The sequence below is a fragment of the Varroa destructor genome, unplaced genomic scaffold (assembly GCF_002443255.2).
Source record: "Varroa destructor unplaced genomic scaffold, Vdes_3.0 BEIS01000006.1, whole genome shotgun sequence".
In the NCBI taxonomy this organism is placed as follows: Eukaryota; Metazoa; Arthropoda; class Arachnida; order Mesostigmata; family Varroidae; genus Varroa; species Varroa destructor.
Window position 1 is genome coordinate 21,593,032 of NW_019211459.1, and position 11,514 is coordinate 21,604,545.

At 37.9% G+C, this 11,514-nt stretch overlaps 2 protein-coding genes across 11 annotated transcripts; one reads left to right on the forward strand and one right to left on the reverse strand.

The window, feature by feature from the left end:
* Window positions 1–840: 840 nt before the first annotated feature.
* LOC111252368 (uncharacterized) lies at window positions 841–7,084 on the forward strand. Of its 2 annotated transcripts, none has more exons than XM_022810120.2 (6): window positions 841–1,127; window positions 3,128–3,293; window positions 3,594–3,771; window positions 4,360–4,531; window positions 4,833–5,061; window positions 5,539–7,084. In XM_022810120.2, exons 2-6 carry the CDS (start codon window positions 3,132–3,134, stop codon window positions 5,749–5,751), a joined length of 954 nt encoding a protein of 317 aa, XP_022665855.1. In that variant the 5' UTR covers window positions 841–1,127; window positions 3,128–3,131; the 3' UTR covers window positions 5,752–7,084. The 2 variants fall into 2 exon arrangements, with proteins under 2 accessions (XP_022665855.1, XP_086849611.1); XM_086993485.1 differs by lacking the exon at window positions 841–1,127 and adding an exon at window positions 1,304–1,463.
* A 609-nt stretch (window positions 7,085–7,693) lies between these two features.
* On the reverse strand, window positions 7,694–11,442 carry Snup (snurportin-1). 9 transcript variants are annotated; one of them, XM_022810109.2, is made up of 7 exons: window positions 10,890–11,442; window positions 10,328–10,503; window positions 9,869–10,066; window positions 9,382–9,563; window positions 8,672–8,889; window positions 8,276–8,416; window positions 7,694–7,927 (listed from the first exon to the last, which is right to left on the reverse strand). In XM_022810109.2, exons 1-7 carry the CDS (start codon window positions 10,929–10,931, stop codon window positions 7,712–7,714), a joined length of 1,173 nt encoding a protein of 390 aa, XP_022665844.1. In that variant the 5' UTR covers window positions 10,932–11,442; the 3' UTR covers window positions 7,694–7,711. The 9 variants fall into 9 exon arrangements, with proteins under 9 accessions (XP_022665844.1, XP_086849610.1, XP_022665850.1 ...); XM_086993484.1 differs by having other exon boundaries at window positions 10,328–10,506; window positions 10,925–11,438; XM_022810115.2 differs by having other exon boundaries at window positions 10,919–11,438.
* Window positions 11,443–11,514: the final 72 nt, after the last annotated feature.

The following is an 11,514-nucleotide window of genomic DNA, read 5'->3' on the forward strand; positions in this document are numbered from 1 at the left end:
GTGTTTATAGTAATTGTTGTACATGAAGCATATAGACGTCGGACAGGAACACTCCTATAATAGGTATCAAATAAGTTGTAGAAGTGCTAATTAAATTTTAGTTTATTTTTGATCAAGAAAACAATAGACGCTATATGTAGATACTAAACTGTAGGATACGCGAAAACGTCTAGGTCATTTACCAGCGTGATTTGCCTGTTCGAATATCATTGCCAACTAATGATTATGTTTGACATGTCGTTTCTCTTCTTACTTTGGCTTTTACTAAAATTTCGATTAATTTCTTAGATATATTTATTCTCAAGTATAAGCTCCATTGGCACTCGCTAGTGCCAACGGAGTTTATACTTGTAATCGCGATACTTGTAATCACAGATTGTTTCCCTGTGTAGCGTCTCGCTTTATTATGCATCCCACAGAGCAATCCCTTCATATCTCGTGCAGGAGCTGGTCTTGTTTAGAGAAAGGTGACAAACACGTATTGAGATAACAAAGGCAATGATGGATTTCTATGCTTTTGGAATATACTACATCATACCTAGGTATAGTAAAGGGCCTCTCGAGCTTTAGCAAATTTAGAAAGTAGCTTCGGTTTGTAGTATGTTTATATCAATTCAATAATGGATCTATTTACTAACCTGCGTTCAAGTATTAGAAAGTATCAATAAAGTAGGCTTATTCCGTGTGGTACGCAGAGAAATTTCCCAATATAATTCCTATAGAAAAACTAAATTTCGTACTTCTTGATTATTTTAACTATTATTAAAAATTTCTCGTTCTTAGTTTCGTAAACAAGTCATCGTGTGCGACATTACTTTACCTATGCTCCATTAACAGGTGTTGGACGTTCATCCGCCCGTTCCATCATCCACACATACGTTCATGCACTTCTAACAAGTAAACCGGTGCAAGCGACCAGCTCTCCGATGAGTCTTTCGTCTTGCTTATTATTCAGCACACATTTTTGATTCGGTAGAGTGCACTACTATTTTGTGCGTTTCGCATTTGAGATCCGGCGGTAATTGCGAACTGTCTCTGGTGTTTGGTAGCGTGCTGTATTGCGACTGGTGTGACCGTAACGGCTAATTGCTAGTCGTTTATGTTCTGTTACCCCTTTTCAGCCAAGGGTGAGTTGACGGTGGCATGTATTATGGCTTATTGTTACAAATGGATTCTGTCGTGAAGCACTAGAAATTTGAAAAAAAAAAAAGAAATTCTCTATTTAAGTAGGAATCATTTGCCCATTCAATTTAGGTGCTGTCGCCTGCACTGAAAATGATCCCGTCCAATGCGTGGTCGTTGTTGTGACGAAACTTAGAAATATTGATTTTGGACGCAAAGTTTTTTAATACTTCTGTGTACTTTCTCTGATTTTGAAGTGCTGCGTTGTTGACCTGTATGTGTGTAGTATTTTGATAACTACCAGCAAGTGTGAATAGATGAAATACATTGAAGAATTATCGGTAAGCGCCGATTTATGAGCCGTGAATTCATATCTGTAGAGACGAAAGTGTTCATTGAAAGCTGTCAATTAAATTAATAGATAATTCATTCTGCCGAAAGCTTCCATTAATTTCACAAAGGATATATTCATTTTAATTTTTTCGTCAAAGACGAAATGAATTAGGCTCGCCGTTCTCCTATCAACGTTCATTCAGAGTAGAGCATTACGCCCATTGGAAGCGAATGACGCTGAATTCTTTTTTCATATTTGTAAACGGGAATAGAAACCACTGAGGTACTATCATCTGTTTAACAGTCCTTCGGAGGTAAATATTTTTAGAAATGAAAAATTTGGCATATTCATTAGAGGAAAAAATATTGTTGCTTATAAGTATGTGATTAAATTAATTAAAAACATCTAACTATAACCATGTTTAATGTGTACTTCGCGCACAATATGTAATTGCGTATTTTGTAGATTGTAATAATAGATTTGTCCACTAGATATGTACACTTCTTTCTAACGTAAAGTTTCTAAAATTCCATAGAGTGAGTATTATAACTGTAATTACTACTAAGTTATTACTACTATTAATTTGATAATAGTCATACTAAAATTTTTAATGTGTATCAATAAATAGAGTGAGAACTGATATCTCTGCTATCACTACTCTACGTTCAGTATACAAAATATGGCATTTAAATTGAGAATTTTTCTCATATTTTATTTTTAAAACTGTATCTAAATAGCAACAGAGAGTGCAACGGAATTACTTATAGCACATATGTCTTAAAAAGTAATTCCTGAAGTTCACGTTTATTTAACATCATCGCTATTCACCATAGTACAGCTTTGATTTGGTTTTTAAACCACTAACTAGTTATTTTACTTCCTATAAATATCATTTTGTTCATCTGCAAAGAAGTCTTTATTGTTAACCGCGTGTCCAATGATATTGATAAAGGCAACCTCGGTAACATGTCGCTCAGACGCGCTGTATACGACAAATTCCTGCAGAACTAACTTCTAGGCTGATAGCAGGCCAAGAGTTCTAAAAGTGCAAGATTTTAAAAATACCTGAAAAGCAAAAAGCGCAAAAAGTCTTAAAAAAATTAACATTTGAAACTTACCTATACGGCCCAATTGACACAAGATTAATTTACTTTCTCCACATGGCCATTAATCCTTGTAACAAAAATTATCTTGCAAGCCATTTTGGTATATTTTTGAGTGCTTTAAATCTAAAATCTATTGAATATAGTGTGGAGACTGCCTCATAGAAGTATGCCTCGGATCCCTCAGAAGTCACATAAAACCAGCAATCATGTAAACCATCTATTCCGAGCAAAAAGTTATGTTTTTGATTTGGTGAGGGTTCGTCCAGTGCGAAGAGACTGGGTAATTACCTTTTTTTGCTTAAGTTACTTAAAGAAAAACGACACATTGTTTTTCACCATGAAAGGTTTATTTTTTTGTTCTAAAAAGGAACAAGCTTCCTTCTAGTACTAAGAGTAGCGGATGAACGCGTCCTTCTCACGACAAAGACACTGCTAAAGTGTGTCCCAGTTTAGGTGCGGCACCCTGTATACATATTAGAAAATTTTTACGACCCAATTATACATAGCCTACAATTCAACCGATCGTAATCGAATATAATAGGATGTTTTTTTTTCAATCTCGCAGTAAAATGAGTGGAAAAAGCAAAAGACGGGCACCAGCGCGCCATAACGGAGGGCGACGAGATCAGGCGGCGTCTCAGGAAACCGGAACGGCCGCTTCTATATTTCCGTCGACAGTGCCGTCCGCAGAAAAGCCTTTACCTTCCCAGAACAGTAACATCACTCCCAAGGTAACTGGATCAAAAATCTAGGTACCTCCTGAAGCGCTTTCCTTCTGCCAAAAATTAAGAAACATAAACGGAAGAAGATTAATCCGTTTTTTTTACCTATTCGTTTTTAGTGTTTGATTTTTTAAATGAAAAAGTATCATCGACAGTTAGCATCGCGTTGTTTGGAATGGCAAAATAGTCAATAGAAGAAAAGGAAGATTTCTCTGTTGATGTATATGCTAAGCTAGACTATTAAGTACGTGGTTTCTTGATAATATATAATCTATTCTAATGTAGAAACGCATTTTCTGCTTCCACCAGGTGGACATCCGAATGATGAAACCGATATCGGAATCTATTCTTCAGTATCGGATCCTGCAGCATGGTCACAAAACGGTTAAACGTGCCAGACATAAGAAAGCGACAGAGGTTACTTTTCGAGGCGACCCAGACTACAGCCAACAAGGAGAGCAGACCCGAGTCGTCGTCGACATTCGTGGTACTTTTATGCATCTGCAGATGAATCATTTGAAATACCTCGTTTAACATATAATTATTTTCATCTAAAACGCCCCGCAGTTTGTCCTTAAAAACACTTTATGTAAAAACACTGTTTCTATTCTACAATTCTTTCGTCCGAAACATTTTTTTAATCTACAGTCTTCTACCAAGAACTATAGTTCCATAATTTATTCTGGTAGCAGTAATACATATGCTAAATATTAAAGTAGATACGAATTTGCTCTTAGCGAAATCACTAGTCGCCTAGCAACATTACTCGTACAATTGCTTTCTTTTGTATCATTGGCGATTAAGCGAACTTCAGTACGACCTTCAGATACGTTTTTGTTCTTTACGTCGTACCAGTATCCACTAGTTGAAAGTGGTCTGGTAACTAAATGGAACCACAGACCCTACGAAGAGACCAAGTTTTATTACGTAGCCGCATAAAATACCTGGAATGTTTGTCTAGACAGGTTAGCATTCTGTCGGAGTAAACCAAAAAACATTTAATTTCAGTTCATTCTCTGAATTGTTGTCGTTTTTATTGTTCTTTTTATTTACATGCATCGTTTGTCCCTGTTAGCCAACGCACCTGCAGATTCGCTCACATTTCCTCGAGCTTGCGCCCTAGCAGCGGTGAGCACGCTAAAAGCTCCAACTGCAGATAGGCAGTTCCCACGAAAGAGTGAAATCGCGAGCATCATTAAGTTTGGGGAGTTCTCATTAGCACGACGTTGCTGTATAAATGGAGCTAGGTAGCCATTCAAGTATTTCTGTAGTCATTGTATAGCCGGGCAGCGTAGAGCGCGTCCGAACCTTGCTATATTTATTAAGAACCGATCGCTGTTCAACATGGTTTCGGCACGTTCATCTCTGGATATCGATTGCTTTTAGACAATGTTCAAAGGACCATCTTTAGTCTAGTTATAGTCTCAGTTCTGTTCTACGACCATTTATAAATGCTCTGATTTTTCATGTTCTCTCTATTTCAATATATGTGTTACTAAAGATACGAATAGCATGAATGCGTCTTTATGGCGTCCGTCCAACTTGTAGGTACCTGGGAAGGTTCATCGCCCAGGAGGTGTCAAAAGATCACCCGGCATACATTCCAGCGGTAGGTATCCACCCTACTTACGGTTTTGAAGATGGCGACCTCGGTGAATGGCTCGCTGCAATGGTTGCTATGGATTACGCGAAAATGCGCAACTGTAATGAACTTCAACACGTTGAGGCAAAACTTTCAGAGGAATCATCCATTTGTTTGGATCAGCTGTCGCAACATGTAAGTTCACATTGTATCTACTGCTTGTTTTTTTGCGTTCAAGACGAGTATAGCCTGCGTGACAACACGCTTTACTCTGTCGATCTTTGTCAAGCTACCTATTCACGTTGCCATAATTCGATTATAGTATACGTCCAAGTTTCGTTTAAATTTTAAGTCCATTTAACAGCTTCGCTGTTTACACACTTTTTTGGTTTCACCGATAAACAGAAGACATTCGTAATCGGGTGTTGGTTAGTCTGTTAAGGCTGAATCATATTGAATGTTTCAACGAAGACAATCTCGAATCTTTATTACCAACGATGGTCCACAAAGGGTTTATGCATGCTTACTTATTCAGATGGAGAATGCGCTTATTTGATCACTGGTCATATATAGCTTTTGCAATTATGCATTCGCCGAGCAAACAAACATTTAACCCGAACTGACGGTTTAATTTCCGATCGATCAATATTTATTTATGGCTTATAATTCCAGCCTCTGTATGATTTCTACCTCAGCGAGGATGTGGAGCCGAAATTTCGCAAGATTACTCTCGACGCCGTCACCTACATGGGCTGGAGCGACGGGCGTCAACCGATCACCTGGAGCGAGTTGATCGATCGAGACTGTAAAAATAGCATTAAACTCAGTGAGAAGGATCGCAACCGGCTTGAAAATGTTCTTAAGCAGATCACACTAGCTTCTTAGATCGCCTAATAGAAAAATACTGCCGAATACTGTCAATGTCTATAGTTAATTGGATGCTAGGACCTAAACTGCGAATATGTAGGATTAGATTTTTTTGAGGTATTGCTACCTTTATGATTAGAAGACGGTTGTCGAACCGTGCAAATGGTTGTTTCTGTTCTACAGGGTCATTTACATCTGTGTGTTTATTCCATCGCTTCACTGGATACCAACCAAAGGGTGTGCAAAGTTCGTGCGAATGAGAAACGACGGATAATACAGAATTAGTAAAAAAAAAAAAAAAAGAAAAAGGAAGCGTTGTGACATTTGTGAACTCATCACCTCTGCAGACGCTCTCAAACTATTTCCATCTCTCTGCCTGTCCACTTTCGAACACGGTACAAATGTGATGTATGTGATCGCACTGTAGAGCAGTTATAGGTACATATACACAATGACATAATGATTTACTGTTACTTGTTATGTGATGTACTCGGCAAGTTTCTACCTTACGTCTTGAGTCATTCGCATAGTCACGCTAAATATTAGCCACATGCTTGTTCACTTAGACGGAATTTATTTGCTATTTTAATATCAATAGCAATTATAGGATACAGCCCCATCCATATATATTCGCGTAAAACGGCGCCGGCCAATCATAGAGTCATTATGTGTTAAATTGCATTTCCAGTGTGAGACTAATATTTTCTTGAAGCGGAGGCTTTTTACACTCTAAACTTTACTGGTACTGCTTATGCAACAGAGTTGATCCAGAAGAATTTTGATCAAGTTTTTATTGGAGCACAGGAGTATCCAGAGGCATTCTGTTATGCGCAGTATGAGAAAAAATTGTTAAGGACGATTCAAGCTTTAATTGCTATTTAAATGTTGGCTTTATGTATTACATATATGTTACAGTGGGCTATGAGTTTTACGATAGCATATACGGGCATGTGAATTTCATCAACAGAAAGGTATCTAGTGGGCGAACGAATTTGCAACATCCGCCTGTACGAATTCAATGTGCATGGCATGTTGTTGTAGAGAACGGCGAAGTTCAAAACACATGAATTGAATTATATATACTCTGCAAGAAAAAGGTGCACATATCTTATGTGTGTCCCTTACTAGAGTTAGAGAGTCTGTTAGAAATTGTTGTTAGTCAAACAAAGAATTGAAAAGGTTTGTTCTTCTTAGAAAAAAAAACCACCGGAAGAAAGACAGTTATATATGACGTTTGGTAGAACAAACGGCCTTATCTTTAGCCGTCTGTTGAACGGGAACCGTAGCAGTCCAAATAGAAAATAACCAATAAATCAGTTAAGAAACAAGAAGACTATACTGAGAAACCTTTCTTTCGCTCTTTTCAGTCTAGTTGACAATGATGTGAGTGTTTATATGTACCATTCATATCAGATTGTATTGAAAAGAAAGTTAACAAAATACACGTAGATAACATAAGAGACTTTATCTAGCGTACATCAATGTATTCATTTTTACTATGTAATCGAGCTACGCTTAGTGTATGGCTAGTTCCACGGTGTTCAAGATTGATAAAGCTGCTTTAAGACAGGTCGCATACAGATAGAGAAAGAAGCTCGAATAGAAGGAAAAGCAACTTCCAACACAATTTCCTAACATCGAATGATTATACTTCGCTAGTGCAATTATCAACTATCGTGTTAGACAAAATTGCGCAATCTAAACGTGATAGTAAATGCCGAAACGCTTCTAGGAGGGACTAACTATGATAATGGCAATCATAAGAATTACATTAGCGATTTACACACATACATATGTACATTAAGGAAATAGTCGATAGTGGAAGCGCTCGGACTGTTGAAATTCCAGTTCTTCTCTTGTATTACATGAAAAGTTACAAAAGACAGCACAGGCTAGTAAACTTGCTCCCATCGAAGTAACTGACCGGTTCTAGTCCCCTATCTAGCACAATGTTGCCCTGTAAGATTGATTAGGGTGTTTATTGATTCTCTGTGAATGTCTCCATCACATCAGTAGGTAAAGTAGCTTTCTTTTGTCGAGCTTTTTCCTTCTTTCCCTTCTCTTTCTGTTCCATTTTGTCTTTGAGGCTGGTGTATTCCTGTGGACGCTCTATGAAGAACCGGGGATGTACCTCGATATGCAACACCTCCACACACATATAAGGTTTCAGCCAACCCACGAGTGGGCAGATTCCCTTCAACAAAAACAGACAAATCGAATTTGACTGATGTTATCTACAGGTTGTGATTAACTGGAAATTTTCTTTGAAGTTGTTAGACTACATTATTTGCATGGTGTTATAAACATTCAGATTTAGTCAGGTAAACAACAATTATTTGAGCAAATTATCCCTTTTACTTAAAGGGACGATGAAGTAAAAAAAAAACTCAGATTATCACGATATTCGATATTGTGTTTGGCTTGTTTTTTACTTTTCTAATAACTTACAAGCGAGCATTTGATGTCGATATCTGTAGCAACGTTTCTTCAATAATTATCGGTACAAAGGGTACATGAACGGTTCCACCAAGTGATAACCTACCGGAATGTAGTGACCCTCGGAATGATAGAACAGAATTCCATCAACTTCAATAGGTGTTATAAATGGCGGCTCATCGCGGCACAGCAGGCTTTGAATCGTCTGAGGCTCCCATTCGTAAAAAGGCACTACTTCAAGCTTCACCTATTCAAATAACAAAGTGTCAACGAACAAGCAGTTGTTGAATGCATTGACAGACAGGTTGTTAGTTGTTATAAGTGTTGTCCTAAACAATGCGTAACCAAGCCGCAGTATCATATGTAAAACTCAAAACATTTCTTTATGAGAGTATTGTTCTATGATAACAACAGGCATCAACATTAGTTGATGCGTTCCCACAATAAAACTATTCGTTGTAACACGACACAAACTCAGAGGTTGATAAACGAAGGGAGATACCTTTCTTTCTTTGAATGTAAGTTCTGTTTCGCATTCCGCAAATTGTGTCTTTAACCAGAAGAAACGAAAAGCTGTTACGGAATCATAATACGGCCTGGATCGCCAGTAAATAAGATCGAGTATGAAGCAGGTTTTCGATGCATCATTATAAACGATGTCAAGTATGGTGAACTCATTCGGTTTCCAGTTTGATTGTCGGCCGCCATTCGAGCTTCCTCCTGCGTGACGAAATTACAAAAGAAAATAATGTTAAAATCACAGCGCACTATTTAAAATAGTTTTCGCGTATATTTTTTATGTAAATCTCTTATCTACTTGTTCGGAACAATACTTTTAATTATGAAAAGACCTTCTGAACATTAGGAAATATGATTCATACAATGAAAACACTATTTCTAATATACACTTAGCAGTTTGAACTTTTGCAGCCAACTTCAAATAGGCCACCTAACAAGAGAGCCGTCCGCAGATAAATTTAAAGGGCACACCCTGTTCGTTAATTACATTGCTTGAGAGAATTCAACCGAGCCACGATTTTAGTGAATTTTTATAGACATTATGTCTCTTAACTTAACAGTCTCTCAACAGTAATGTAAACAACAATAGTTCAGCTTGAATTTGGAAATGCGATTAGGTTTTCTATATTAGGCACATTTCCAAAAAATTAGGCAAAAGCATCGCATAGGATGCAAGAGAGGTGATTGACTAACCAGGTAGATTCGAAGCAAAAGTCATGAAGTTGAAGCCATTGCGAGCGTATAGTTTTGTAACACCCCTTGATGCAATGAGAAGTCCTCTTTTTCCTTTAGGGCACAGCACGATCAGGTAGCGTTCCAGATCTGGCGGAACTTCAACCAGCCATTCGGACTGCATCAGCTGGTTACGATATGACCTGTTCCACAGTATGAAAGATGTTACCATATAATATAATAATGTTAGAAAGGCATCAATAAAAAATAAATTATGTAAAGTAATTATTAATATAGGTTCGTTCTGAAAAATTGTATCAACAAATGGATTAATCAATTGAGAAATGCAAAAGGATGCTTTTATACTATACGTTCTGTCATTTTCTATATCTAAATATAAAATACTTCTCAGGTTAATTACTGCTTAAAAAAATACAACTAAATCATTAACCGTATGACATCATATGTCTCTGACATGTGATATACATTAAGTTGATCGTCAAATTACCTCGGAGGTCTCCGGGGACGGCTTATCTCGGAGTCAGTATCATCCTCATCGGTACCGGCATCTATACAAGCTCTTGCTACGTTCCCAGACTTATAAACTCCGGATTCCTTATCTGTCTTTAAGCCATTGCCTGGTAGGGATTCGTTCGCTCCAAATACTCCAGTGGCAAGACCGCGAGCATGAAGAAACCCGTCATACCTTCGCGAACAGGTAATACATTAGAATGTTGCCATGTTCCTCTCAATGTAACTAGAGCCTGTTTATTTTGAAAGATAAAGAACATTAACTTTTAGATTGAATTCTCTGTTCACCGTAAAGGCAACAGCCATAATAGATCGCAGAGCAACAATATGGCTCTGACAATATGACTTCTGGCTAGCCTACGTATATCTTGGAGTGGTTCTGCGCTTTAATTTATGTTTTAATGCGTGAAGTATCATGAGGATCAAAGTGAATTACCGCTTCTCTTTTTGTCTCTCGAGAAACTGCTGTCGCCGTAATTCCTGTCGTACAGGTAGTGATGTTTTAATTTTACGCATTTGAGCAAACCTTTCGGCAGATATCGTAGCGGCGCACGGAGCCTGGGTAATACTCAGCTCGCTGCTGAGACCTGATATGATTTCGTCCATCGTGGCCTACTGTGGACAAAAATAAAGCTTTAGCAACTACTTACATACGTAAACAGTAGTAGAATCTTATTGTACATATAGTTCCGCACTCACATCCTGTCAAATACACTACGATGAAATATAATTGCAGTTAAACTTGAAAAAAGGCAGTGAACAAAATATCAACAATACACAGCAACATAAAGAACACGAATAAGACACGTAAGATAACCTACAACATAAGTCTGCAGTTTAGTTAGGTCATGTTCTACAATTGAGTCGTTCCTACATCATAATATAACAATGACTGTCCTCTGTTACTCAGCAGACGTTAGAATTTTTCTAGTTACCAACTTATGCTATTTTAGCGTTTGTCTACTCATACACCAAGTCGTAAATAAAGAATCACGGACAAAAGCAATTTTCATGAAAATTTCACAACACTCGCTGAGCATAGTAGGAGGCTTCCTTGATATCGGGGGCTAGTTTTGAGACCGATTCACTTCATTACACTCCGCGCTTTCCATCAAGTCAGCAGGAAAGATTAGTTTTGCGTTCAGTACTTCCTCTTGCGTTAGCGTCAAGATCCGCTCAAAGCAAACAAAAATTACGAGTGACGTTTTCGAGGACTTCAGTTCGCGCTAGTACCACAGATGTTCGAAGAGCGTTCCGTTGACTTGGAATGTCCCGAGCCGCCTAACTGGCCCTTTCCCACAGAAACCTAACAGAGCTCATACTCGCACAGTAACTCTCGTGTGTTTGTTGACCCTCACATAAATCGCAAACAACCACCGCTTGGTGTTCTTGATTGCATGTTGCTTCTTCTTTAATGCATTGACGAACTTAGACTAACAGGAAATTGAAGCAAAAATATGAAAATTCAATTCACAAAGGAAACCGATTACGAGGCGGTGCGCACTCTATAGGTGTCCTATATTATCTTCGACTTGTCTGTTGTCTAGTTAATTCAACTTATATACTCAGATAGTCGGGCATTTTGTCAGAACTAGGAAAGTTAACAACTGACGCATGCAAGAA

Bases quoted from the DNA above. Each gene is read 5' to 3' on its own strand.
- LOC111252368 (XM_022810120.2), top strand. From the start codon at position 3,132: ATGAGTGGAAAAAGCAAAAGACGGGCACCAGCGCGCCATAACGGAGGG. The intron at 3,294-3,593 runs GTAACTGGATCA...TGCTTCCACCAG, and splicing joins ACAGTAACATCACTCCCAAG to GTGGACATCCGAATGATGAA. The intron at 3,772-4,359 runs GTACTTTTATGC...TGTCCCTGTTAG, and splicing joins AGTCGTCGTCGACATTCGTG to CCAACGCACCTGCAGATTCG.
- Snup (XM_022810109.2), bottom strand. From the start codon at position 10,931: ATGCTCAGCGAGTGTTGTGAAATTTTCATGAAAATTGCTTTT. The intron at 10,067-10,327 runs GTAATTCACTTT...CTGTTCGCGAAG, and splicing joins GAGAGACAAAAAGAGAAGCG to GTATGACGGGTTTCTTCATG. The intron at 8,417-8,671 runs GTATCTCCCTTC...TTATTTGAATAG, and splicing joins TTACATTCAAAGAAAGAAAG to GTGAAGCTTGAAGTAGTGCC.